The sequence below is a fragment of the Erinaceus europaeus genome, chromosome 16 (assembly GCF_950295315.1).
Source record: "Erinaceus europaeus chromosome 16, mEriEur2.1, whole genome shotgun sequence".
Classification (NCBI taxonomy): Eukaryota; Metazoa; Chordata; class Mammalia; order Eulipotyphla; family Erinaceidae; genus Erinaceus; species Erinaceus europaeus.
The window spans coordinates 21,052,311-21,076,425 of record NC_080177.1 but is presented as its reverse complement, the minus strand read 5'-3'; the positions used below and the strand labels follow the sequence as shown (position 1 = coordinate 21,076,425).

Here is a 24,115-nt window from a genome sequence, read left to right as displayed (position 1 = left end):
CTGGTCCTGGACTTTTATTCTTGGGAAGGTTTCTGGTAACTGTTTCAATTTCATTGGTGTGATTGACCTGCTCATATTATCTAGTTCCTTCTTATTTAATTGTGGAAGTTTGTAGGTATCTAGGAATTCATCCATTTCTTCCATGTTCTCTAGCTTGGAAGCATATAGTTGTTCATAGAAGCCTCACATGATATGTCAACTTTCTGTGGTGTCTGTTGTGATATCTCCTCTTTTATTTACAATCCAATTTATTTGGGTCTTCTCCTTTTTTTTGATTTGTGAGTCTGGCTAAAGGTTTGTTGATTTTGTTTACTCTTTTGAAAAACCAACATTTACTTTCATTGATCTTTTGTGTGGTTTTCCTATTTTCAGTGTTATTGATTTCTGCCCTAACTTTAGTGATGTCTGTCCTTCTGGTTGCTTTAGGGGTTCCTCCTCCTCCTCCTCCTCCTCCTCCTCCTCCTCCTCCTTCTTCATCTTCATCTTCATCTTCATCTTCATGGTAAGCAGTAGCAGTGGAGACTCACAGTTGCATTTGGTGTCTTAGGGGAGTCCTCTCCTCCCTTCAGCAGTCTTTCTGTTGGTAAAACAGACTGGAGGTGGCACCTCCACCGGTAAACTGCTGGACTGTTACGTGCCGCTCAGAAGTAGTTATGGGCTTTAGCCCCAGGAATCTCTCCTTAGGCTCTTCTCTGTCCACGAGCCACACGTGTCTGCACTCACTGGTGATCTGGTGGCTTCCCAAAGTCGTTCTAGTCCTGTCTTCTTGCAGTCCCAGGTGGTCTCCTCTGATATTCCTAGTTGACTGGGGAGAGGAGAGAAACACAGCTGCTGCTACTCTGTAGCCCCATCTCCAGAAGCCTCCCTTTCTTTCTCCCTTTCTTTTTTTCTTTCCTTCTTTCTTTCTTTCTTTCTTTCTTTCTTTCTTTCTTTCTTTCTTTCTTTCTTTCTTTTTATTGATGAAATTGACAAGACCATAGGATAAGAGGGGTACAGTTCCACACAGTTCCCACCACCAGATCTCCGTATCCCATCCCCTCCCTTGAAAGCTTTCCTATTCTTTATCCCTCTGGGAGTATGGACCCAGGATCATTATGGGGTGCAGAAAGTGAAAAGTCTGGCTTCTGTAACTGCTTCCCCACTGAACATGGGTGTTGGCATGTTGATCCATACTCCCAGCCTGTCTCTCTCTTTCCCTAGAGGGGCAGAGCTCTGGGGAAGCGGGGCTCCAGGACACATTGGTTTGGTCGTCTGCCCAGTTGGCATCATGGTAACATCTGGAACCTGGTATCTGAAAAAGAATTAAGATATAAAGCAGAACAACTTGTTGACTAATCCTGAACCTAAAGGCTGTAATGTTGCAGATGAAGATTTGGGGTCTCCATTTTGGAAATAGCTAGTAGGTCTATTTTAGATATATTCCAAGGGACCCATGACTTCACTAGTGAAATGCATAGGTGTCCCACATGAGGCATTTAGTATGCCATCTAGATGACTAGCATAAGCTCATGGTCTCTCCATGCAGAACAGATGGGAGGAGTGGTGCCAGCACTTAATGCTGCTGCCCCTGAGCTAATGCCTGCTGGCTCCATGGTAAACACGGACCTTTTAATAGGCTGGAGACAAAGTGACATTCGGAAGAAACAACATGTCAACAATTTCCTTAATAAATTTTGTACGAACACATTATTTCCACCTAATGGAAATGTAGCTCTCTTAAATAATTGAGAGGCTATATTCATCAGTGGTGAGTTCAAGTGGGATCTTTGTGAGCTAAGGCAGTTGACAGCCCCTTGGAAGAATGGGCTATTGATATCTTATACAAGTGGCTTATCTAGTTTTCAGGTGGGCTCTGGGTGTGTGACATTCTTCTGCAGTCTCCATCGCTCTCCTGTTGGTCAGGCTCTCACAAAGCAGTTTCTCACTGAAAGCTTCAGCTGCAGCCACCGAATTGCCCAAACTAAATGTTCATAACTAATCCTTTAGAAACAGGAGCCAACTCAGTCAGATTTCCCTCGCTGTGGTTTCTTACTGTCTGCCACCCAGCCACTGCATTACTACTAGGCCTTGATTTTCACAGCGACGATATTAAATGTGCAGCATGTTGCTCGTTTTCATGTGCCAAAGAGGCAACTACAATGTCTGTGAAGCGAATGAGGTTCTAGAAGAGGTGGACTGCATGAGAGACCTGCTGTGGAAGGGAAAGCTGGCATGTGTAGTAGGAGAAAGGAGGATGCTGGGAAAACATGAAAGTAGAAAATGATACTTGTTGTTCTCTGTATAGACAAGAAAACAAGACTTGCTGATTTCTGTGGTGCCTTCCTGCAGTTTATGCTTGGGTTGAAATGGCTCCTTGGCAATGTGGCCTTGCCACCTGTGTGCCCAGGGTAGTCTCTCCCTCAGTAGGGCTGTGATTTCCCTGTAGGTAGGAGAGCAGGGAGTTCCTGAGGTGGGGGCCAGAGGGAGTACTTTGTGCCTCAACAGTAATTCCCACTGTATTTATCTTGGCCTCTGAGTGCTAATTTTTAAGAAGCCACAGTGGTGGCTGGGGTTATTGAGTTACCTTTTTTGTTTTTCTCCTCCTTTGCAGGTAGTTCCTGAAATGACGGAGATACTGAAGAAGAAATGAGTCCAAAATATCTTAAGGAAAATTATACCAGAATATTCTGAAAAAGTCATAGAAATTCGTGGATATGATGACAGTTATGAAAATCATGGAGATCCATATTTCATAATTTGAGGGAAAAGTCTGACAAATACCAGAAAGCTTTTTTATGGGACTATTCTTTTTAATATTTGTGGTTTCAAGCTTTTTTTTGGGAAAAACTGTAATTCTATAATGAGATACATAATAAAAACCTTTCACTATCACCAGAAGTATGCCCCATTTCTTTAAAAGAAAATGGGGGGAGTCAGGCGGTAGTGCAATGCGTTAAGCATAAGGACCAGTATAAGGATCCTGGTTCGAGCCCCCGGCTCCCCACCTGCAGGGGAGTCGCTTCACAAGCAGTGAAGCAGGTCTGCAGGTGTCTATCTTTCTCTCCCCCTCTCTGTCTTCCCCTCCTCTCTCCATTTCTCTCTGTCCTAACAACGAAGACATCAATAATAACTATAACAATAAAAAACAAGGGCAACAAAAGGGAAAATAAATAAATAAATAAAGGCCTCCAGGAACAGTAGATTCATGGTGCAGGCACCGAGCCCCAGCAATAACCCTGGAGGGAAAATAAATAATAAAAATTTTAATTAAATTTGGAAGGAATTAAAAATCCCACTTGTTGGCAGGGGTAGATCACATCATGGTTATACAAAGAGACTCTCATGCCTGAGGCTTCAAGGTCCTAAGTTCAGTGAATCCCCTGCACTACCATCAACCAGAGCTGAGCAGTGCTCTGATTAAAAAAACACCCATGGGAGTTGGGCAGTAGCGCAGCAGGTTAAGCGCACGTGGCGCGAAGCACAAGGACCAGCATAAGGATCTCAATTCGAGCCCCCAGCTCCCTACCTGCAGGGAGGTCGCGTCACAGGAGGTGAAGAAGGTCCTAAGGTGTCTTTCTCTCTCCCCTTTGTCCTCCCCTTCTCTCTCCATTTCTCTCTGTCCTATCCAACAAAGATGACATCAGTAACAACAACAATAAAAAATAAAGATTAAAAAAAAAAAACCCACATGTGGTTTTTTTTCTTTATCTGTTTCAGACAAGATTATAAACATGAGTGTTCCTAGCAGCTTAATCAGCATAGTTAAGCTGAGAAAATAAGTGAATTAGATAGGTAAATTCAGTTTAAAAAACATGGCCATAAAACATGAATATTATCTTAAACACACAACAGTCTTCAGAAAGCCATACAGCAGAATCATACCCAATTTAAACCTGAATCCACTGACTACGTGTAGTTAACCTGTTACAATTTTTTTTTTTAAAAAGTTATTTTCCGGGGGCCAGGTGGTGCTGCACCAGGTTAAGTACACATAGTACTAAGTACAGGGTCTGGGTTTGAGCCCTAGCTCCCCGAATGTAAGGGTGGGGGTGGGGGGTGCTTCACATTCAGTAAAGCAGGCCTGCAGATATCTTCCTCTCTCCCTCTTTATCTCCCCCTCCTCTCTCAGTTTCTGTCCTAATCAATTAAAAAAAAAAAAAAAAAAGGGAAAAAATGGCCACCAGGAGCAGTGGATTCATAGTGTTGGCACCAAGCCCCAGCAATAACCCTGGAATAAAAAAATAAAAATAAAAAGATTTCCCATTTTATTTTATTGTCAAATCATGGGACTTTGTAGGAGGGCAGAAGTAGAGAGAGGGAAAGATACCATGGCACTGAGGCTTCCTCCAGTGTGGTAGGGCCACGATTGAAGCTAGGTTGCATACATGACAAAATTGGCACACATTCAGGTGAGTTATCAGTGACTTATTATGCTGATAGTTTGATGATCCTATAAGCATTTAAACTGCTGCTGCTCAGATAATGCTCTGACTTTTGTCTTTCTGATGATGTCCTTTGGGCTCTTAGCAAAGAGTTTTGAGTTTGCCACCTATGTGGTTTGTCCTGGTTCTTTTTTGATTGTACATGTGAGTCCTCTCTTTCATCTGGGGCCTGAGTGAGGACTGAACTTTCACAGGGACTGTGTGCCGTTGTGAGTTCCGGTCCAAGGACACAGCTGACAAGGCTTTGACCAGGCCAGCAGGGATGCGTTGGCAGGTATCCTTGGTCATCAGAAGGGTGAGAGTTCTCAGGCAAGTAGAATGAAAAGAACAGCCTCGCTCGAGCAGATCTGCAGAAATTGTCAGCTCAAGAAAGACCATGGAAGTGACCACTAACATGGTAAGGGGACGGAGGACCCAGCCAGTCCTTTTACATGGCTGGCCTAGGCTGACTAGTTTTTAAGTGATTTGGACCTAAATCACTGGCTATGGAACACATTTGGAGTTAAATGCCACCATCATTAATGAGATGAGAAGGAGAGCAGTAGAATGATGTTCTGTGTTAGAAGCATAAACTCTAGACTGTCAAGATGAGTGAGTGCTTGCATAGTTCAACTCCTTATTTACTGTCCACAGTAAAGGATGCTGAGGCACAGAGAAGCAGTGTGAAGGGGAAATGGCTTGTCCCTGGCCACGCTCGGGAAGATGAGCCTTCTATCCTGCTGCTTTCCCCAGGCTCATTCCCCTTGTTCAAGGTTCTCTCTGTTTACCCTCATCCCTTATGGATGACACATTGACTGTGGGCAGGAAAGAGCGACGGCTGCAGAGCGTACTGGCCCGGGGAGGAGTTCCAGTGCGTACAAGCACCTCACATGGCTCCTTGTCCAAGAGTTGAGCTATGTGGCCTTTATTTGGCTCCTTTCTATCATGACTGCTCTGTCCCAGCTCTAAGCAACTGGCCCGGGGAGGAGTTCCAGTGCGTACAAGCACCTCACATGGCTCCTTGTCCAAGAGCTGAGCTATGTGGCCTTTATTTGGCTCCTTTCTATCATGACTGCTCTGTCCCAGCTCTAAGCAACTGTTGGCTTAATCGGCTTTCACTGGGTCCAGCTCATCAGCAGAGCATAAAGCATGACACTTAGTATATTCCAGGCTTTTCTAACACCAGACACTGTCTAATCTCCTTCAGGGCTCACAACGATCCCCTATAAGATAGATGTTGCTATTATCCCTACTTTACAGATGAGGAAGCAGAGGCACAAAGAAGTTACATAACATGCCCAGCCTCGGGCAGCCTATGTAGGAGAGCTGAGCTCTGAAGCTGGGAAGTTTGACTTCAGAGAAGTGCCTTCATCAGTGCGTGCTTTTGCTTCCTCTGGCACAAAAGCAGGGAGCTCACTGCACAGCGAGGTCAGGGAAAGGCAGTTAAGTGTTTCGAGATGGGCCAGCACACTCTGGGACGCTGCTGTGAAGGAAAGTTGGGACTTGTCTTCTCCAGCAGGATTTTATTCAATTCAGAAGTCCTTGAGTGCCCACTTAGACTTCATCTTAGGAAGGCAGTCACATGAGGACTTGTGTTGAGAATTCTATGCATTCCAAAAGGTGCAACTTGATGGGTATTTTTTTTTCCCTCCATTATAGGGAGATCAGAGTTCATGTGCATGCTCGAGGCACTGAGGGCAGAGACAAGAGGTCAGAAATAGGGTTGAGAATTGTAGATAGATGAGGCCCAAGTGTGAGGGAACTTGGTCCTTTTTCCTCATAGGTCAGTGGTTCTTGGACTTTGCCCTCAAGGTATGCAGACATTGAGCTGGGCAGGGACAGTACTGTGCCAGTTAGATTGCTGGGCTAGCGTCCCAATTTGTAGGAAAATGGAATTTTCTCAGTTTTAAGTTTTTCTTGTAGTTTTGTCTAAAACTGGCAATTGCTATGCCTTTTGTCTGTTTAGTTTTAAGATTTATTTATTAATGAAGAAAGGAGAGGGAGAATCAGAGCATCACCCATCATCATCCGGCACGTGTAGTGCCAGGGACAGGACAGTTCAGAACCGCCGGCTTGAGAAGCCCACACCCCATCCACTGTGCCACCTTCTAGGCTGCTGCCTTGTCTTCTTAGGATGTGAGCAAGGTGAGAAAATGGACAAGTGGCATATAGACACTAACGTGGTCAGCTGTCACTGACCCTCAAAGCTTTTGTGGGTATGTACTGAGTATGTAAAAGTATTTCAGCAACTTTCTATTTGTATTCTAGAATTAAATGTGTCAGTATGTCACAAATGCTCTGCAAAGAGCCCCATCGCTTCCTGCCACTTCAACATGTCTTAACAACTCTTCTGGCAACAGAGAGCCATTGACAATTCTTCAGGAAGGGCAGGCACCTAACCATAAGGACTGACCTAACCTGGTGGTATATTCAGAATGAATGAAGGGAGGAGGGAAGATAGAAACTATTAGGAGGTTGCAGGAATCCTCTGGCTTGATGCCCCACAAGGGTTTGACTTAAAGCTCTTTGGTTACAGTCCCCGGAGACTATGAAAATGGGCCTAGTGCCCTAGGTGAGGCTGAAGGAGAGCGGGGCGCTTCCTCCTGGGCTAGTGGGGAAGTCATGCAGCCTGCAGAGCTGGGCGTGTCTGTGCTAGGCTGGAGGCTTGAAACCCCAGCTGCAAGTTCTCTGCTCTCTTTCTGAACAGAATAGTCAGCTTGGTTGCATTCCTCTGCCAGGAGGGGGCGGGGTGGGGGTTGGTCTACATAAAAGTGCACTTAAGTGGATGGGGAACCCAGAGAACACTATTGATTTCAACAGATGGGTTTGGTTAGCTGTTGCTGAGCTCACAGGCTTGGCTGATAACCTTGTGAAAAGCCCATGCGGAGGGGGTGGGGGGGGTTGTACTTGCACAACTTCATATACCCCATGGGAAGTAGTAGTTTTAAATATTTTTAAAACTTCTTGTAGGAAACTTAAATGAAGAAAGGTTGCTGATAATATTTGGTTTAGAAAGCATTTGGGGAGGGGGTTAGATAACATAATGGTTATATGCAAAGAGACTCTCATGCTTGAGGCTCCAAAGTCCCAGGTTCAGTCCCGCACCGCCATAAACTAGAGCTGAGTAGTGCTCTGGTAAAAAAAAACAAAAAAAAAACAAAAAAAAAAACGCACTTTTGTGTATGTTACCCCATCAGAAATTAAAAAATTAAAAATAAAATAAAAAGGAAACATTGAGGAAATCAAACTCTTAGGAACTAAGATGCCCTAGGTAACAAATTTAGGGATACAAACAAGAGTTTTGGACAAGTTATACTCTTTTTTTTTTTCTAGAGACAAGCAGAGAGAGTGTGTCTGAGACCACAGCACTGAAGCAGAGCACTAGTCCAGCAAATGATACTTGTATCTTTTTATATCTTCCCTATTATATCTTCCCTATTATAAAAATCTCCAAAGTGGGTCTCATTAGCCCACTTTTTGGAGGGAGAAGTGGACTAGGAGGTAAGTGACTGAGCTGGACCACGTTTGGAGAGTGTGGCCTTTCCCACTGCACCGGGCAGCCTCCCAGCACCAACCAGCTTCTCCAGGATTCTAGCCTCCGTTTGCAGGCAACTCTCCACCTGCCCCCACAACAGTAAGCTCATCATAAGAAACATGGAACAGGAGTGGAGTTAGGGATTTCTCAAAAAGTAAGCTGGCATCTACTTCCTGTGGGTAGCCCTCCAGAGAGGCTTCACTTGGGATTTCACCGTCTTTGCTGCCCACCACAACTATCAGTAGTTAAAGACAGGTTACCACTGCCTTGTTGTTCAGGCGCTTTCAGCATGGGACTGTTAAGTGAGAACATTAGAGTCTGGGACGTGGGGACCACAGGGAGGGGGAGCACTGGGTAGGACTGGGACCAGACACTTGGCTTCTATACCTTGGTCACATTCCTGCTCCTTTTGGTTTTCATTTTTATCATTTTCAAAGTGGTGAGCTGCTCTCAGGATCTCTGAGGATAACTTCTGGCTTCAACCTGTGGCCTGTGACTTTGCTGGCAGAAAATGGAGACAGCAATAACCACTCAGGAGAATTGTGTTTGTGTTTGTGTTTTAGTTTGTGATTTACAAAATTACAAAAGAGTGGGTGCAATTCCACACTGTTCTCTCCATTGCCTGGATGCAGTGCATAAAGAGAGAGAGAGAGAGGGAGAGAGAATGTGTATCATATATAGATATCCCTATTTAAGCCTCACCTCCACTCTCCTGACAGGAAAACTAAAGCCAACGATGCTTAAAACTCTTGCTCAAGGATTCACAGCTACTAAGTGGTGTCATCGTGTGAATCTGCTCTCAACCACGTCGCCATACCTGAGTCTAGGTACAGAGGCATATCAGCCCAGCCTGGTGGGGCCACTGAAGTGGAGGGGAGGAAAGTGAAGTTGCTAGAACAAACTCAGGGGTGGAGGTGAAAGGATGCACCCCAGGCAGGCGGCCAGGTACAGCCGAGGCACATCAGCTCCAGAAGAAACCGGATTCAATCTCCTGAGTTCCCTCCTCCATTCTGAACCTCTTTTTGCTCATGGAACCGAGGGTCTCATACTAGACTCCGGGTCTGGTCTGCACACTGACTGCCTTTGGTGAAGTGCAGTTCCAGAACACTCCATCCTTCTTTTATGGGGTAGAGGCGGAGGTGAGCCGGCCTAGTTATGAGGCCTAATTGATGTTGGGGAGGCTCCCAGAGCACATGGTGAAAGGTGCCCCATAAATCTCAGGCACTGAAGAGTTCTGCCACATCCATCACAGTGTTTAATGTCCTGACCGATCTCCCGGGTAGTCAATCTCGCTCACTTGTTCAGGATGAGGAGGCAGCTGGCTTTGGCTTCTGCTAGGGCTCTGCGTGAAATTACACCAGTGCTCTTTGGTGGCTGGCAATAAATTTCAGCAGCAAATGTTCCATCATTTTCTTGGATAATTAAATTAACTTCACCAGGAAACAATGGCAAACTTTTCAGTTTATAGATATAAATTATATATATATATATATATATATATAATCTCCAAAGTAGTTTATGAATCCATTGATCCAGGTATGTCAGAATATAGGTGTTGGACTTGGACTGGAAAAGTGAAAGGAAGACACAGAAGGCGCTTCCAGGATAAACAACAACTCATTGTCCCTAAGCCAGGGGCACTCAGGCATAATTTTGGGGGACTGTGTTTGGGGGTGGGGGGGTTGTGCACTCATATGCCCCCCCCACACACACACTATCAGTGACAGCAAGTGAAATAACAGCATCGTCGGGCCAGCCTTCCCCAGAAGTGCTGAACACGGGCAGGCAGTGAAACACCCAGGCATCTATTATTTATTAATAAGGATGGTTCTGTCTGTGTCTCCCTTGAAACCTCCTCAGAGGGTTTTCCCTTCCATTATGTCATTAGCTATCCCAGCACCCTTCCTGGGGGAGGGGAGAGGGGAGGCCCAGGAGTTATTATTCCTGTTGTACTGGGAGGAGAAGAAACAGGCCCAAGAGTTTTCTTGGAGCCATATTGCAAACCAGAAACAGGACTGGACTGAGAACCAGGTGCCTGGGCTTTCACAGACCTGTCTGCACCACAGCTTTTTGAGGCAGAGGTGAAAGTGGAATGATCCAGACTTCTTCTTTTTTTTTTTTTTTAATATTTACTTATTTACTTCCTTGTTGTTGACCTTGTTTTTATTGTTGTAGTAGTTATTATTGTTGTTGATGTCTTTGTTGGATAGGACAGAAAGAAATGGAGAGAGGAGGGGAAGACAGAGAGGGGGAGAGAAAACTAGACACCTGCAGACCTGCTTCACCACCTGTGAAGAGACACCCCTGCAGGTGGGGAGCCAGGGGCTCGAACTGGGTCCTTAACCCGCTGTGCTACTGCCCGACTCACCAGACTTCTCTCCAGTTCTGAGATGTCCATTCAAAACCTGGAGTTAGTTGTACACCCCAGAGATATTCCTAGGTATCCTCGTAAAACAATGGTCTCTGCGAAGGTCTTGTTGACTTGTTAGTAAAGCATTTCCTTTTATCAGAAAACTCCCTTAGACCTTTCCTAGCTTGAGTCTCCCGTGCTCTTCACCTCTCTCTAGAGATGAGGAAGACACACCACAGGAGTGAAAAGAGAGATCATCAGGCCAGAGTTCAATCAAGAGCTTTTCTTGGAGTAAAGAAGGTGTTCTGGGCTAAGGGTCAAGAATGCAGTAAGCACCCACCTTACTGAAGAGGACCCCAGACCAGTTGCCTCTAGCCACGCAGGATCTGTGAAGACACCAGTCTGTGCCTAGTCTGAAATGTAGCCTAGGGCTGCTGAGAAGGGCCATGGTGCCATTCTGCAAGGCTGTCGGCTCCCCAGACCTGGGTGGCTGTGAGCCAGGCCTGCAGGACCCTGACTGCTGACTCTGAGTTCAGCTATCCTTGCTGCCAGGATGGCCATGGGTTTAGTTGCTCTCTAGCTCTGGTGATTGGGCTGAACAGGCAGGGAGATAGGCCTGTGGCAGCGGCCAATGGTCTCAGCCTAAGGAGGCCATGTGGGCCAATGGACGACAGTGCCCAAGGTTCTGATTCCCACCTCTGGCTCTCCTGTGATGGTGGGTGTGATTGCAGGGCACTCACTTCACCACTGAACCCACCCTTCACACCTGGGTTGGAATCCTGCCACTGGGTGGTAGCCAGCAGGTGTCTGTGGGCATGCCATTCAGTTGATCATGTGATGCTCACTTATGCCTGTGTCCGAGCAAGGAAAGTGGACTCTTCTTTGCTGGACTGGGAGCTGTGATAAAGAAGGGAGACTCTGAGGCCAGGTGGTAGCACACCTATTTAAGCGCACATATTACCATGCGCAAGGACCCAGGTTGGCTCCCCACCTGCAGGGTGGGGATGACTCACAGATCATGAAGGAGGTCAGCAGATATCTGTCTTTCTCTCTCCCTCTATTTCTCACCCCCAAGTTTCTCTGTCCTATCCAATAAAATAGAGAAAAAAAAAAAAAGATTTCCAAGAGTGGTGGATTCATAGTGCTGACACTGAGCTCCAGTGATAACTCTGGAGGCAATAAAAAAGGCAGGGGTGGGTGGGTGGGTGTGCAGGGGAGACTTCAAAGAGCTCTGTCACAACAGGAAGTGAGAACCATCATGGATAATGGGAGCTGGTTGGCGCACATGGGAATGAGTGCCGTTACTCAGACCCTCCTCCCCTCTGGGAGAGCACCAGTGTGGGCTGGCTGAAAGGGTGGAGGAAAAAGAACAGGCAGTATTCAGTTCTCGGGGGTGCGGACCACTCAGGGAGCACTCAGATGCCTCTTCCCTTCACCCCACTGCCCACAGCCTATGGGTTATGGTGCCCTGGGGAGTTGGGAAGCCAAAGCCTTTACTCTCACCTCCTGCACTGTGGCCCCAAACAGAGCTGCTCCTGTCCACCTTGTTTTATTATTCATTTTTATCACCACTATGGTTATCACTGGGGTTATGTGCCTGCACAACAAATCCACCGCTCCTGATGGCCATTCCCCCGACCCCACCTTCTCTTAATTGATAGGACAGAGAAATTGAAAGGGGAGGAAGAGAGAGAGGAAGGAAAGGAGGGAGAAAAAGTAAAAAAGTGACACTTGTACACTGCTTTGCCACTTGTAAAGCTAACCCCTCTCCCCCAAAGGTAGAGACTAAAGGCTTGAATCCGGATCCTTACCTATGGTAATGTTTGCACTCAACCATGTACTCAATTATCTGACTCCAGTTGATTTATTTTTTAAAAAGTGAGACACTCCCCTTGCCCCCACACCTGTCCACAAAGTTCTACTTGTTTTGTCTTTTCTCTTGTGGTGCTGGGGATTGAACATGGGCCTCAGAGCGCACTCAGGGGAAGCAGGTTGGGTGCTGCTGCCTTTAGATGCATTTTCTGACAGCTGCTGGTGTTCCCCCCCATGACGCAGGAGGGTGCCTGAAGTTCCCTTCCCTTTCTTCCAATCCAGCCATCTTCCCCAGAGTGACTGGTCAAAGCTTGGGGTCCAGTGTGTCTCGGGCTTGATCCTGCCCTCGAGAGAGAAAGGAGAACCAGGGAAGCAGATGCCACCTCCGGTGTGGGGCCACTGTGCTGTCAGGGCAAGTCTGAGGGGCCCAGAGAGCCCAGGGAATACCCTCACCCACTATCAAGGCAACTGCAGCGAGCGCACCCAGCAGCAATGGAGGGATGAGGACCAGGGCAGCCAGGACAGGCATGTCGGCTCACAGGGGGGCTGCCACATGCTCAGAGCTCCAATGAGGTATTGCAAATCCTTGAATTTTGTTCTTTTTCTTTCTTTTAAAGAACTTGTGGGTATAAATGCCAAGTCCCACGGAGGCTTTGCAAGGTACACAGTCTGGGAGGCCAGGCCTTAGCAAGGCTGCCATAGGGTATCAGGCAGGCCAAGTGGGCAGGGCCTGTGACTGCCTGTGGGGAGTGTGGAGGACCCGAGGTGCCACACGAGTTCATAAGTTCATAGCTGGGGGGGGGGGTCCCGGTGGGGGAAGAGCGGACCCAGCCACACCATTTTCAGTCAGAAGGTGGAATTCTGAGCTCCAACCCATAGAGAGAAGAAAGAGGGGAAGTCCTGACCCCAAAGTCATAAGGCCAAGTGTAGGGTGGTAGTGGGGAGACGTCTCGGGCTCCTTCCATTCAGTAAAGGCCTTCGGGTGTGGCCTGGATGGGGGAACTCTCACCAAGCCCACCCAAAGCCCACCACCATGCCCTCTGGAGTCTCCTCCTGGGCTTGCAACCAAAGGAAAACACCAACTGTGTCAGTGCAGCTGGTTTTTATTATTAAAGCCGAGATTGGAAAATGGCTGTCTCCCCACCCCGTGACCCTCCCACCCACCTCCTGACCCACCCCTCTGTGTCCTGTGATGGTGGAAACCGAGTCTCTTTTCACAAAGACTCAGATACGCTCATGCGGAAATGAGAGAATGAGGACAAATGGAGTCGGCTCAGATGATGGTGGCTGTGAGATGGTGTGGACTCCGCTGCCAGGGTTCCTGGGGTTCCTGGGGCTTATGGTGGGGCTGGGCCGCCCCTGCTCACAGTGCTGCTCCCGGGGCTCCCCTGGAGGGGGCGGCAGGAACGAAGGCAACAGGAGAGGCGAAACTGGCCCCTGTGCTCTGCTCTGCCCGTGGGCTGGTTTTTTTGTTTGTTTGTTTGTTTTTTATAAAATAATGATAGTATTATTAAAGTGATGGAAAGAAAGGAAGAAAGAGAGGGAGAAGAAAAAAGGGAGAGAGAGAAAGAGGAAGAAAGAAAGAAAAAGAAAGGAATAAAAGGTATAAAAGAAAACCAGCCCCCCTCGAGAGCAGGGTGAAAGGGGGCACCAGCTCGGGCTCTGAGGTCTGAGGTGCTGGCCTCCTGGCCTGGTGTCCCCTCCCTAGAGGTGGGCAGCACCCTGAGGGAGGCCTGGCAGGCCCCTGGAGCCCATGTGCGTGGCCCTTGCGGCCCGGGCCCCGGCGAGCTGCGGGATGGCTGTCTCCCCTTTCTTTCCCTCGCCTGGCCTGCTGGCAGCACTAAGCTTTGGGGACCCTGTGCAGCTGCTGTTCTGTGGATTCCAGAGACCTCAGCTTCTCCTCCAGCACGGGCACAGGGGGCTGGAAGTGGATGACGGGCTTGATCTGGAATACAGTGAAGCCCTCCTGGTTCTTCTGGTTGAAGACACCCACTTGCTGCTTCAGCTCAGGGCTGGTCTGGGGTGAGCCCGCGGGGCTAAGTCGGACCAGGGGGCTTGGGTCCAAGGCCCTCCTGGATGGACAGGGGTCCTCCGACAGGGAGGACAGCAGGTCCTGGACCTGGACCTCCACAGGCTGCAGGGGGGGCAGGGGCGAGGGGCTGGGCTCCAAGGACAGCTCCTCACGGGGGGCAATGCTGCAGTCCGTGGAGGAGCCCAGCGTCTGGCTGCTGCCACTCTGAGCCTGGGTGGCCGAGCTGTGCGCACAGCGGGAGGCGCTCTCCGAGGTGGCACTGGCACAGCTGCCATTGCTGCTGAGCTTCAGGGGCACATCCACCGAGAAGAGGTCAGAGGCGATGTTGGGTTGGTGGATGTCGATGGCAGCCGTGGTGACCATGCACGGGGCTGGCTCAGGGACTCCGCTGTCTGCAAGGAAGGAGGGAATGCCAGTCACACTCTGCCATGATGGAGGCCCCTGGCAAGCAGGGTGGGTCTGAGCTGAGCTGGGAAGTGGGCATGAGTGTGGACAGGCAGTAGGAGGGGTGCCTTGATGTGTGTGTGTGTGGGGGGGGGCTTAGTAGACACTGGTTCAGATGCCAGTTCTCCTATATTCAGCACCCCCAGAGGGAGACTGCTGTACCCTATACTGTCGGACTCGTGTGATCTCATGGCATGCTTTGGCCAGTCATAGTGACAGTGGACCTGTAGCACTTGGGGCAGAAGCTGGTTCAGCTTGTCCTGGCACTAGCAGATAGTCCTGACTGGGCCCACTGGGTGCCAGGACAAAGGTGACAACCCCAGAGCAGAGCTGGCAGTCATTTTGCAGATTTGCTCAAGCCACTGAGGTGTGGTGTCACTTGTCACTGTGATGCAGCCCAGTCCCCATCCCACACCAGACTAGGAAAATACGGTGTTCCAGGCAACGGGGTGACTTTATAGTCAGAAGGCAGCATGGTTCTGTTTCCAGTGGGGCCTGGGGGGTGTGGAGCCTGTGTGGTCAGAGCCAGGCCTTCTGCAGTGAGTACTCTGTAGGGTGTGTGGTAGTAGGTGGAGAGAAGTATCAAGGGGCCAAGCTACAGTGGGGTTAGTGAAGGCAAGCTTTCTCTCCAGAGCTGTGGGGAGAGTGGGTTGGGAGAGGGTCCAAGTCTTTGTAATCAGCAAATTAGACGAGGTTTGGAGAGAGGACAGCGAGGGGCATAACTTGCAGAAAAGAAAACTGTCAAATGCATCGCACCACAAAAATAGTTTTGCACCACAAAACACTCTAGCCTTAGATGACAGAGTACAGGAGGATCTAAAAGCAGTTAAGACTTGGCTAGATGGGCCAACAAATAAGCTCACTTGGACTGTGCACTGTTTTGCCAGGTGCTCAACCCAGGTTTAAGCCCGGCCCCATTACATTGAAGGGAGCTTTGGTTCTATGCTGTGCATCTCTCCCCCACTCCCCACTCTCTGTCTTTTTAAAAAATATTTATTTATTCCCTTTTGTTGCCCTTGTTGTTTTTTATTGTTGTAGTTATTATTGTTGTTGTTATTGTTGGATAGGACAGAGAGAAATGGAGAGAGGAGGGGAAGACAGAGGGGGAGAGAAAGATACCTACAGACCTGCTTCATCGCTTGTGAAGCAACCCCCCTGCAGGTGGGGAGCTGGGGGCTCAAACCCATATCCTTCCACTGGTCCTTGCGCTTTGCACCACGTGTGCTTAACCCGCCGCGCTACCACCCGACTCCCCCGACTCTCTGTCTTTATCTAAAAACAAAACAAAACAAAACAAACAAAACCCAAACTTAACTGTATTCCAGTTCTAGATGTTGATGGTCTTGAACTCACTTCCTCCCACAGACACACTGACTCTCCAGCTGTTTGTGGAATAGTTTCCTCTGAAATACTTTTTTTTTTTTAAACCGTTGTGAATGACCATCTTCTGGGAAGTACAGGTTTTGAACCTGAAAACTCTGTCTGTCTCTCTGTCTCCTAGTCCACAGAAAGAGCCACTAGCCCAGTCAGATCTCACCCTGAAATACATTTTAAATCTGTCTGAGTACTTCTAAACACGCCAAGCAAATGAGAAGAAAAACTTATCAAGGTGGGTGGAAGAGTCTGGGACACAGTCCTGTGCCAGTTTGTCCACCTACCACCAGGAGGAGATTCACAACTAGAAAATCAGTAAAGGGCAAGATCCCCCCTGTCAGGCACACCCAAATTTAAGATCTGCCCCTGAGGGACTAGCCCCCAAAACATGTAGCTTTGAAACCAGTGAGGCCTCATCCACAGACCTGTAAAGCTAGTGAACATGTCTTAGAAGGCTCATAAGCACAGATGGGGCAGTACACAAGTCAGTTGGAAAGTGTCCAGATGTGGGAGTTGGGCGTAGCGCAGCAGGTTAAGTGCAGGTGGTGCAAAGCGCAAGGACTTAAAGATCCTGGATCAAGATCCCGGCTCCCCACCTGCAGGGGAGTCGCTTCACAGGTGGTGAAACATGTCTGCAGGTGTCTATCTTTCTCTCCCCCTCTCTGTCTTCCCCTCTTCTCTCCATTTTTCTCTGTCCTATCCAACTACAATGATAACAGTAATAAGTACAACAATAAAACAAGGGCAACAAAAGGGAATAAATAAATATTTTTTTTAAAAAAAGTGTTCAGATGTTACAGAAAAGAAGCTGAAATACGGGCTTAAAGCACAGGCCCGAGGAGCAAGGGAGCCTGCTAAGATAGTCTCCAAGGACAGAAGCTGCTGGATGCCATCTTCATGTACTGTCTGGATCTCGTTTTGTTAAACGGTGGGGCTTCCTCCACTTCCCACTGGCAGGTGCTGCCTACACACCTGTGCTCCCTTGGTACAGCACTCCCTGGTGGGCACTAGCTTTGCACTTGCTCTCTGTTGTGCTCCAGAGCACCTGTATCTCCCAGGAGGGAGCTTTTACTTGGGCTCTGATGCCCTGGTCTTATATCTGCTGCCCAGTGGTACCCTCTGACCATCTGACTCAGAAGCCAGGGGCCTTACATTCCTAGGCCCTATGTTCTTGGCAGATAAGTGGCCCCAGGGCACTGTGCAGACAGCCAACTAAAACACACAGCTCAGTCTTTCCAAAAACGATGCCTATTTGCTTATCTAGGACCTTTGGCCAGGGATCAGGACGCAGTCCTGGCACATCTTGAGGGGCCACTTCCTCACTGCCTATCAGTGAAGGACAAGGGGTTCAGTCTGCTCCACAGGGCTCTCTAGAAGCAGCCTGAGGGTCTGGCTTCCAGCCAGTCTGAACCTAAGTGATGACTGAGATCCTCTTTTGGGACAGACAGGTATTTGGACAGACAGCACACCCTGAGCTCCCGGCAACAAATAAAATGGTCTTCTTGGAGAGATACACAGGTCTGAGAGAAGACCAAAGGCTAGGTTAGCATTGATGATGAGCCTTGTCTCCTACAAATGACCACTCCAGCAAAACAGGAAGAGGTGACTATTTCATCAAATGGATAAAAACCAAAATAGAGAATAAAAATGTAAAACTCAGGAGGGATAAGTTCTTTAAAAAAAAAAAAAAGGACAAAACAAAACCTTGTGAAAAAAAAAAACAACCCTGAAACAATTCATCAAATTTGCCTGATCAAGAGTTCAAAATAATGGTCACGAAGATGCTCACCAGAAACAGGAGAAGAATGAACACAGTGAGACATTCAAGAGAAAGAAAACCTAAGTAGTATGCAAAGCAGAGCTGAAGTATATTATAACCAAACTGAAAAATAGAGTTTCAACAGCAGAGCAGATGAAGTAGAAGATATATTAGACACAGAGGCAGAGCAGGGGAAGTCACCCATCTGAGCAGCAAGAAGAAAAACGAATGAAAAGAAAAAGTAGAGGTACTTTAAGGGTTTTGTGGAACAACATCAAGTTGATGACCCTCTCTGTATTATAGGAGCCCCAGGAGAAGAAGAGAAAAAAGGGACAGAAAGCTTATTTGAAAAAAATAATAATAATGGCTGACATTGGAGGAATATCTCAGTTGGTAGAGTGGGGAGCGTGCATGCTCAAGGATAAAAAAATCTGTGAATATTTATGCATATCTGTTCAGCGACAACTAGATACATAAAGCAAGTATTAGTAGACCTCGGTAGAAGCAGAGAACATGATGTTAAATACAAGTAATTGCAGGGGATTTTAATACTCAGCTTACATCAATGGAGAAAGCATCCTGACAGAAAATTAAAAAGGAAATACCAGGGAGTCGGGTGGTAGTGCAGCAGGTTAAGCGCACCTGGTGCCATGCACACACCATTTGCAACAATGTACTTGAGGGTATTATGCTAAGTGAAAGAAGTCAGAAAAAGACCAGTGCCATGTGATCCACTTATATGTGGTCTCATAAAAACAAACCAGCCACGCTCACAGATAGAGAGAACAGGTAGATAGTTGCCTGAGATAGGGCTGGTGTGAGCAAAATGGTTCTTGAAGAGTTCAAAAGATACAAACATCTAATATAGAGTAAGTCATGGAAATGTTATACCTAGCATAGTGACTGCAGTCAAAAATATTCCTGCCTAGTTGACAGTCGCTAAGAGAAAAGGCCTTAAAAATTTTCATCAAAAGAAAAAAAATTGAGGTGATGCACCACGTTAAGTGCACATGGCGCAAAGTGCAGGGACGAGTGTAGGGATCCCGGTCCAACCCCTGGCTCCCCTGTGGGGAGGTCGCCTCACAAGCAGGGAAGCAGGTCTGCAGGTGTCTATCTTTCTCTCCTCTTTGCTTCCCCATCTCTCTGAATTTCTCTTTGTCCTAACCAACAACAACAATGGCAATAACAACAATAACAATGAAGGCAAAAAAAATAATAAAGGGAAAAATGGCTCCAGGAGCAGTGGATTCCTAGTGCAGGCACCGAGACCCAGCAATAACCCTAGAGGCAAAAAAAAAGCCATAAAAATAAAAAAAATTAACTATCTATGAAAATTGATGCTAACAAGACTTATTGTAGTGCCTGTTTTGTTTTTTCAATAAAGAATCGTCCCCAAAGGAACCCTCCTGCACTGCTGGTGGGAATGTAAATTAGTCCAACCCCTGTGGAGAGCAGTCTGGAGAACTCTCAGAAGGCTAGAAGTGAACCTACCCTATGACCCTGCAGCTCCTCTCCTGGGGATATATTCTAAGGAACTCAACACTTCCATCCAAAAAGATCTGTGTACACCTATGTTCATAGCAGCACAATTTATAATAGCCAAAACCTGGAAGAAATCCAGGTGTCCAACAACAGATGAGTGGCTAAGTAAGTTGTGGTATATATACACAATGGAATACTACTCAGCTATTGAAAATAGTGACTTCACCATTTTCATAGCACAAAGCGCAAGGACAGGCGTAAGGATCCCTGTTCGAGCCCCCTGGCTCCCCACCTACAGGAGTCACTTCACAGGCAATCTATCTATCTGCAGGTGTCTATCTTTCTCTCCCCTTCTTTGTCTTCCCCTCTTGTCTCCATTTCTCTCTGTCCTATCCAACAATGACGACATTAACAATTACCATAACAATAAAAAGAGCAACAAAAGGGAATAAATAAATAAATATTTTTTTTAAAAATGGTTTATTCTGAGAGGCTGTAGCGCAGCAGGTTAAGCACAGGTGGCACACAGCACAAGGACCAGGGCATAAGGATCCCGGTTCGAGCCCCTGGCTCCCCACCTGCAGGGGAATCGCATCACAGGCGGTGAAGCAGGTCTGCAGGTGTCTATCTTTCTCTCCCCTCTCCGTCCTCCCCACCTCTCTCCATTTCTCTCTGTCCTATCCAACAATGACATCAATAATAACTACAACAATAAAACAAGGGCAACAAAAGGGAGTAAATAAATTAATTAAATTAAAAAGTGGTGAATTCACCTTCTTTACCCCATCTTGGATGGAGCTTGTAGGACTCACGTTAAGTGAGATAAGTCAGAAAGAGAAGGATGAATATGGGATGATCCCACTCATAGGCAGAAGCTGAAAAACAAGAACAGAAGGGAAACACAAAGCAGAACTTGGACTGGAGTTGGTGTGTTGCACCAAAGTAAAAAAACTCTGGGCTGGGGGTGAGGGTTCAGGGGCTGGAACATGATGGCTGAGGAGAACCTAGTGGTGGTTGAATTGTTACATGGAAAACTGAGAAATGTTACACATACACAAACTATTGTATCTTACTGTTGACTGTAAACCCCAATAAAGAAAGAATAAAAAATGAATTGTCTCCTCTTATCTTTGGGGATACACAGTTCAAGGTCTCCAGTGGATTCTGGAAACTACAAACAGTACCATACCCTATATAAGCTTTTTCCATCTATACACAAGTGCTGCTTTACAAATTAAACATGGTAAAAGATTAACAACAGTGACTAAAAATAAAATAAAATAAAATAAAACAGTTGTAACGCTATACCCTAAATGAAGAGAAGTGAATGTGGTCTCGCCAACTTTTTCATCTGTGTAATCTTTTCAAACCAAGATTCACCAGGGGTCACTGACATGGCAGAAAGTGATCATGGGGATAAGAGGAAGGACTAATACATACAGCTACAAAGACTCACACCAAGGAGACACAAGACTCTGGGTGTTATTTTAAAAATTCAATGTTCTCCACAAGTGAAATCCACTAGGTCCCCTGAGGTATTTTTCAAGTTCAAGAAGGAAACAGAAATTAAGCAAAGATATATCCAAATGTCTGTTGCTACTTAAATCTAATATCCTGTTCTCTCTTTTCTCACTCCCTGCCATGTTCTTTCTGAAAGGCACTCAGGGCTGGTGAAATAGCTCCCTTGGATAATAGTGAGTTGCTTTGCTATGTGCATGACCCAGGTTGGAGCCTGGCCTCCACTGTATTGAAAGAAGCTTTGGTGCCATGGTCTCTTTTACACACACACACACACACACACACACACACACACACACACACACACACGCACACACACACACACACACTCGTAGCTGCAAGGTCCTCAGGTGTGAGGCATTGAGGATAGTTCCACTTCTAAGTCCCAGTCCACCTTTCTATGCCAGGGCACCACAGGTGTCCCCCACCACTGAGACAGAGCACCCCACCTGTCACCCTCAAGCATCAGCACCAGGGTTTGCTGGCAGCGAAAGCGGCAGGTATTGGAACCTAGTCCTCTGTGTGTAGCCACAATTCACAGGCACAGGAAATGGGCACGCAGGAGGGGCTGCCCCTACTCTCAATGTCAGGAAGTGCCACTATCACATCTGGACCGCACAGACGTTCTGATCCATGTAGACTAGTGACCCTCCCCACTTCCACTTCACTTACCACTGCTGGGCCCATTGTAGTACTGACTGATGTAGCTGTTCATGTCGTCCTTCGCCGTAGTGTCTGTGGAGAGGGAGACAGAAAGGGTGAGTGTGACAGCTTGCCACAAAGTCCAAAAGGCAAGGACAGTGGCCATGCTGTGCTCTCTAGATGCCAGTCCCTGCCCCACCACCACCAGTAGGGGACGCTCAACTCCCAGAAATTATATACCTTATTCATTTTTTTTTTTTTTGTCTCCAGGGTTATTGCTGAGGCTCAGTACCCTATGAATCCACTGAATCCACTGCTCCTGGAGGCTACTTTTTTCCTTTTGTTCCCCTTGTTGTTTATCATTATTGTTCTTATCATTGTTGCTGGATAAGACAGAGAGAAATGAAGAGAGGAGGAGAAGACAGAGAGGGGATAAGATAGAAAGATAGACACCTGCAGACCTGCTTCACCACTTGTAAGGCGACCCCCCTGCAGGTGGGGAGCCGTGGGCTCAAACTGGGATCCTTACGCTGGTCCTTGCGCTTTGTGCCACATGCGCCTAACCTGCGCTACCACCTGCCCTCCTCTATACCTTATTCTAACACACCAAGGGGAACAGGTGTCCCTTGAGCTGGCCTGGAGTGGGTACCATGGACTCAGGTTCTAGTGAAGCTTGATGTGTGATTTGGGAAAGGCCCCCTCCCGTCTCTGTCCTCAGTTTCCCTGTCTCTTAGATGAGAGGTGTGGAGTAGCTTCATGGGGGGGGGGGAGGCCTGCAGGCGAGTGGCTCCAGCTTTCTGAGGTCACCTTCTAGGGTGCACCTGAGGTGGTTACAGAGGTCAACCCGCCCTGATGCTGGGGTGTGTGGTGAAGCATAGATTTGGCTCTTAAGAGCTTTTCTGGCCTCTTTTGATCTTGAAATGCCTTGCGGTCAGAGGTGTGTTTTGCTGTAATGCCTGAGTGAGGGAGGGGCCAGTCCCCACTGGCTGGCTTCAGGCCCCACTCTGGGGTCAGAAGCAGAGACCAGCATGCTTCTCTGTGGCCCCTCCTGGTTTATGCCCTGAGTGATGTCTAGCCCTGCAGGCAGCCAGGGGAGACAGACGTGGAAGGTGTGGACTAGGCAGAGCTCTGGTCACCGTGCTCTAAGATACAGGCTGGGGGCCAGAGAGAGAGTTCACTGGGTAGGGCACATGCTTTGCCATGTGTGCAGCCAGGTTCCAACCCCAGTACCACAAGGGAAGTGCTACATACAGCATTTAGGAAGGCTCAGCTGATGTGATGTCTCTCTTTCTGAATTAAACAAAGTAGTCGGGGGGGGGGGGGGGCCCGGGTGGTAGCACAGTGGGTTAAGCGCACATGGCACAAAGCACATGGACCGGCCTAAGGATCCCAGTTCAAGCCCCCGGCTCCCCACCTGCAGGGGGGTTGCTTCATGGGCGGTGAAGCAGGTCTGCAGGTGTCTATCTTTCTCTCCCTGTCTTCCCTTCCCCTCTCAATTTCTCTGTCCTATCTAATAACAGCAATGACAACAATAATAATGACAAAGATAAACAACAAGGGCAACAAAAGAGAAAAAATAGCCTCCAGGAGCAGTGGATTTGTAGTGCAGGCACTGAGCCCCAGCAATAACCCTGGAGGCAAAGAAAAAAAAAAGTGGTCCAGTGAAATCAGACATGCTTGAAGCTTTGACTCCACAAGAAAGTCCCTCACTATAAGAAAACATAGGCTGAAGCAAGGCCTGCCCAGCTCTCTTCAGCAAAGCAACTTCAGTCCCGACTGCTGTCTTTGGCAGACATACACACCACTTCTCCAGAGCCAGCCACTGGGCTGCAGTCTCTCCCTGCACACACAGCTGCCCCAAGCCTCTGAAACTGGCACTCACTGACGAGGGTTTGGAGCACAGAGAGCTTAGGCTGTGTCAGAGCCTGGGACCTCCCAGGACTACTTGCCACACCTTGCTAGTACTTCCCGCCCAGAGACTCGTGCCTGTGGGGTGTCTGAAAACTTGAGGAGAACTGGGGTGAGGTGGACACAGGGCCTCAGGGCAAGGAACAGTGAACATCAGTGTTGGCACTGGGCTGCCCACCTCCCACCTAGGATTTGACAGGCACCAAGAGACCCTGGGGCCCTATGCAGGATGCATCCAGGTAGGGCTGAGCTGGTGGGCCTTGCCAGGGCTGAACGGAGGGCAGGTACCATGCTGACATAAGGCACAACAGCCCAGGTTGGGGCCCAGTTGTGTGGACACTCATTGTGTGGCCTTATATGTTCTGAGCCTCCCCCCCCCACTTCCTCACTCATGAAACAGGCACTAGAGGCAGTTGTCTGCTTCGTGTGCTGTCAGACTCACTGAGATCACAGATGCCAAGTCTAGCCTGGGGGCTGCTGCTGCCTTGGCTGCCCGGTGCCTTTCTTCCTGGGGTGTGAGCACCCCACAAACCCAGCCTGACTAATCCCCCTTAAGCCTGTCAAGTGCTATGCTGGCAAAGCTCATGACATAGGGTTTGCCCTGTGGGTGGAGCCCAGCAGAGGTGGGAGAAAGGGTGCTGAGTCAGCCAGGTCTTGGGCCCGTGATGGCTGCCCCAGGGAAAGTGAGGACCCTGATGCTCAACTGAACACTTTCTGTGAGCCAGGGTTCAAGAGGATGGGACACCTGCTCCTCCTCAGAGCAGTTCTGCTTCTGGAAAACCCAGGCCTTGAGGTGGGATGACCATCTAATGTGTGAGTCCCCAGTTCTGAAAGCATGGAAAATGTTCAGAGCACGACA

General features: G+C 48.0%; 2 protein-coding genes across 12 annotated transcripts in view; one reads left to right on the top strand and one right to left on the bottom strand.

Moving 5' to 3' along the window:
• ETFA (electron transfer flavoprotein subunit alpha) overlaps window positions 1-2,871 on the top strand; it is a 79,325-nt gene extending 76,454 nt beyond the window's left edge. The window contains exon 12 of the mRNA XM_007525791.3: window positions 2,591-2,871. Within this exon, the coding sequence (XP_007525853.1) occupies window positions 2,591-2,629 (39 nt within the window). The 3' untranslated portion in view covers window positions 2,630-2,871. The remainder of the gene's footprint in view (window positions 1-2,590) is intronic.
• Window positions 2,872-13,264: 10,393 nt separating this feature from the next.
• TMEM266 (transmembrane protein 266) overlaps window positions 13,265-24,115 on the bottom strand; it is a 151,986-nt gene continuing 141,135 nt past the window's right edge. For all 11 annotated transcript variants that reach the window (XM_060174690.1, XM_060174697.1, XM_060174693.1 and 8 more), the window contains 2 exons: window positions 21,379-21,441; window positions 13,265-14,521 (listed from right to left, as the gene is read on the bottom strand). In XM_060174690.1, the coding sequence (XP_060030673.1) occupies window positions 13,938-14,521; window positions 21,379-21,441 (647 nt within the window). In that variant the 3' untranslated portion in view covers window positions 13,265-13,937. The remainder of the gene's footprint in view (window positions 14,522-21,378; window positions 21,442-24,115) is intronic.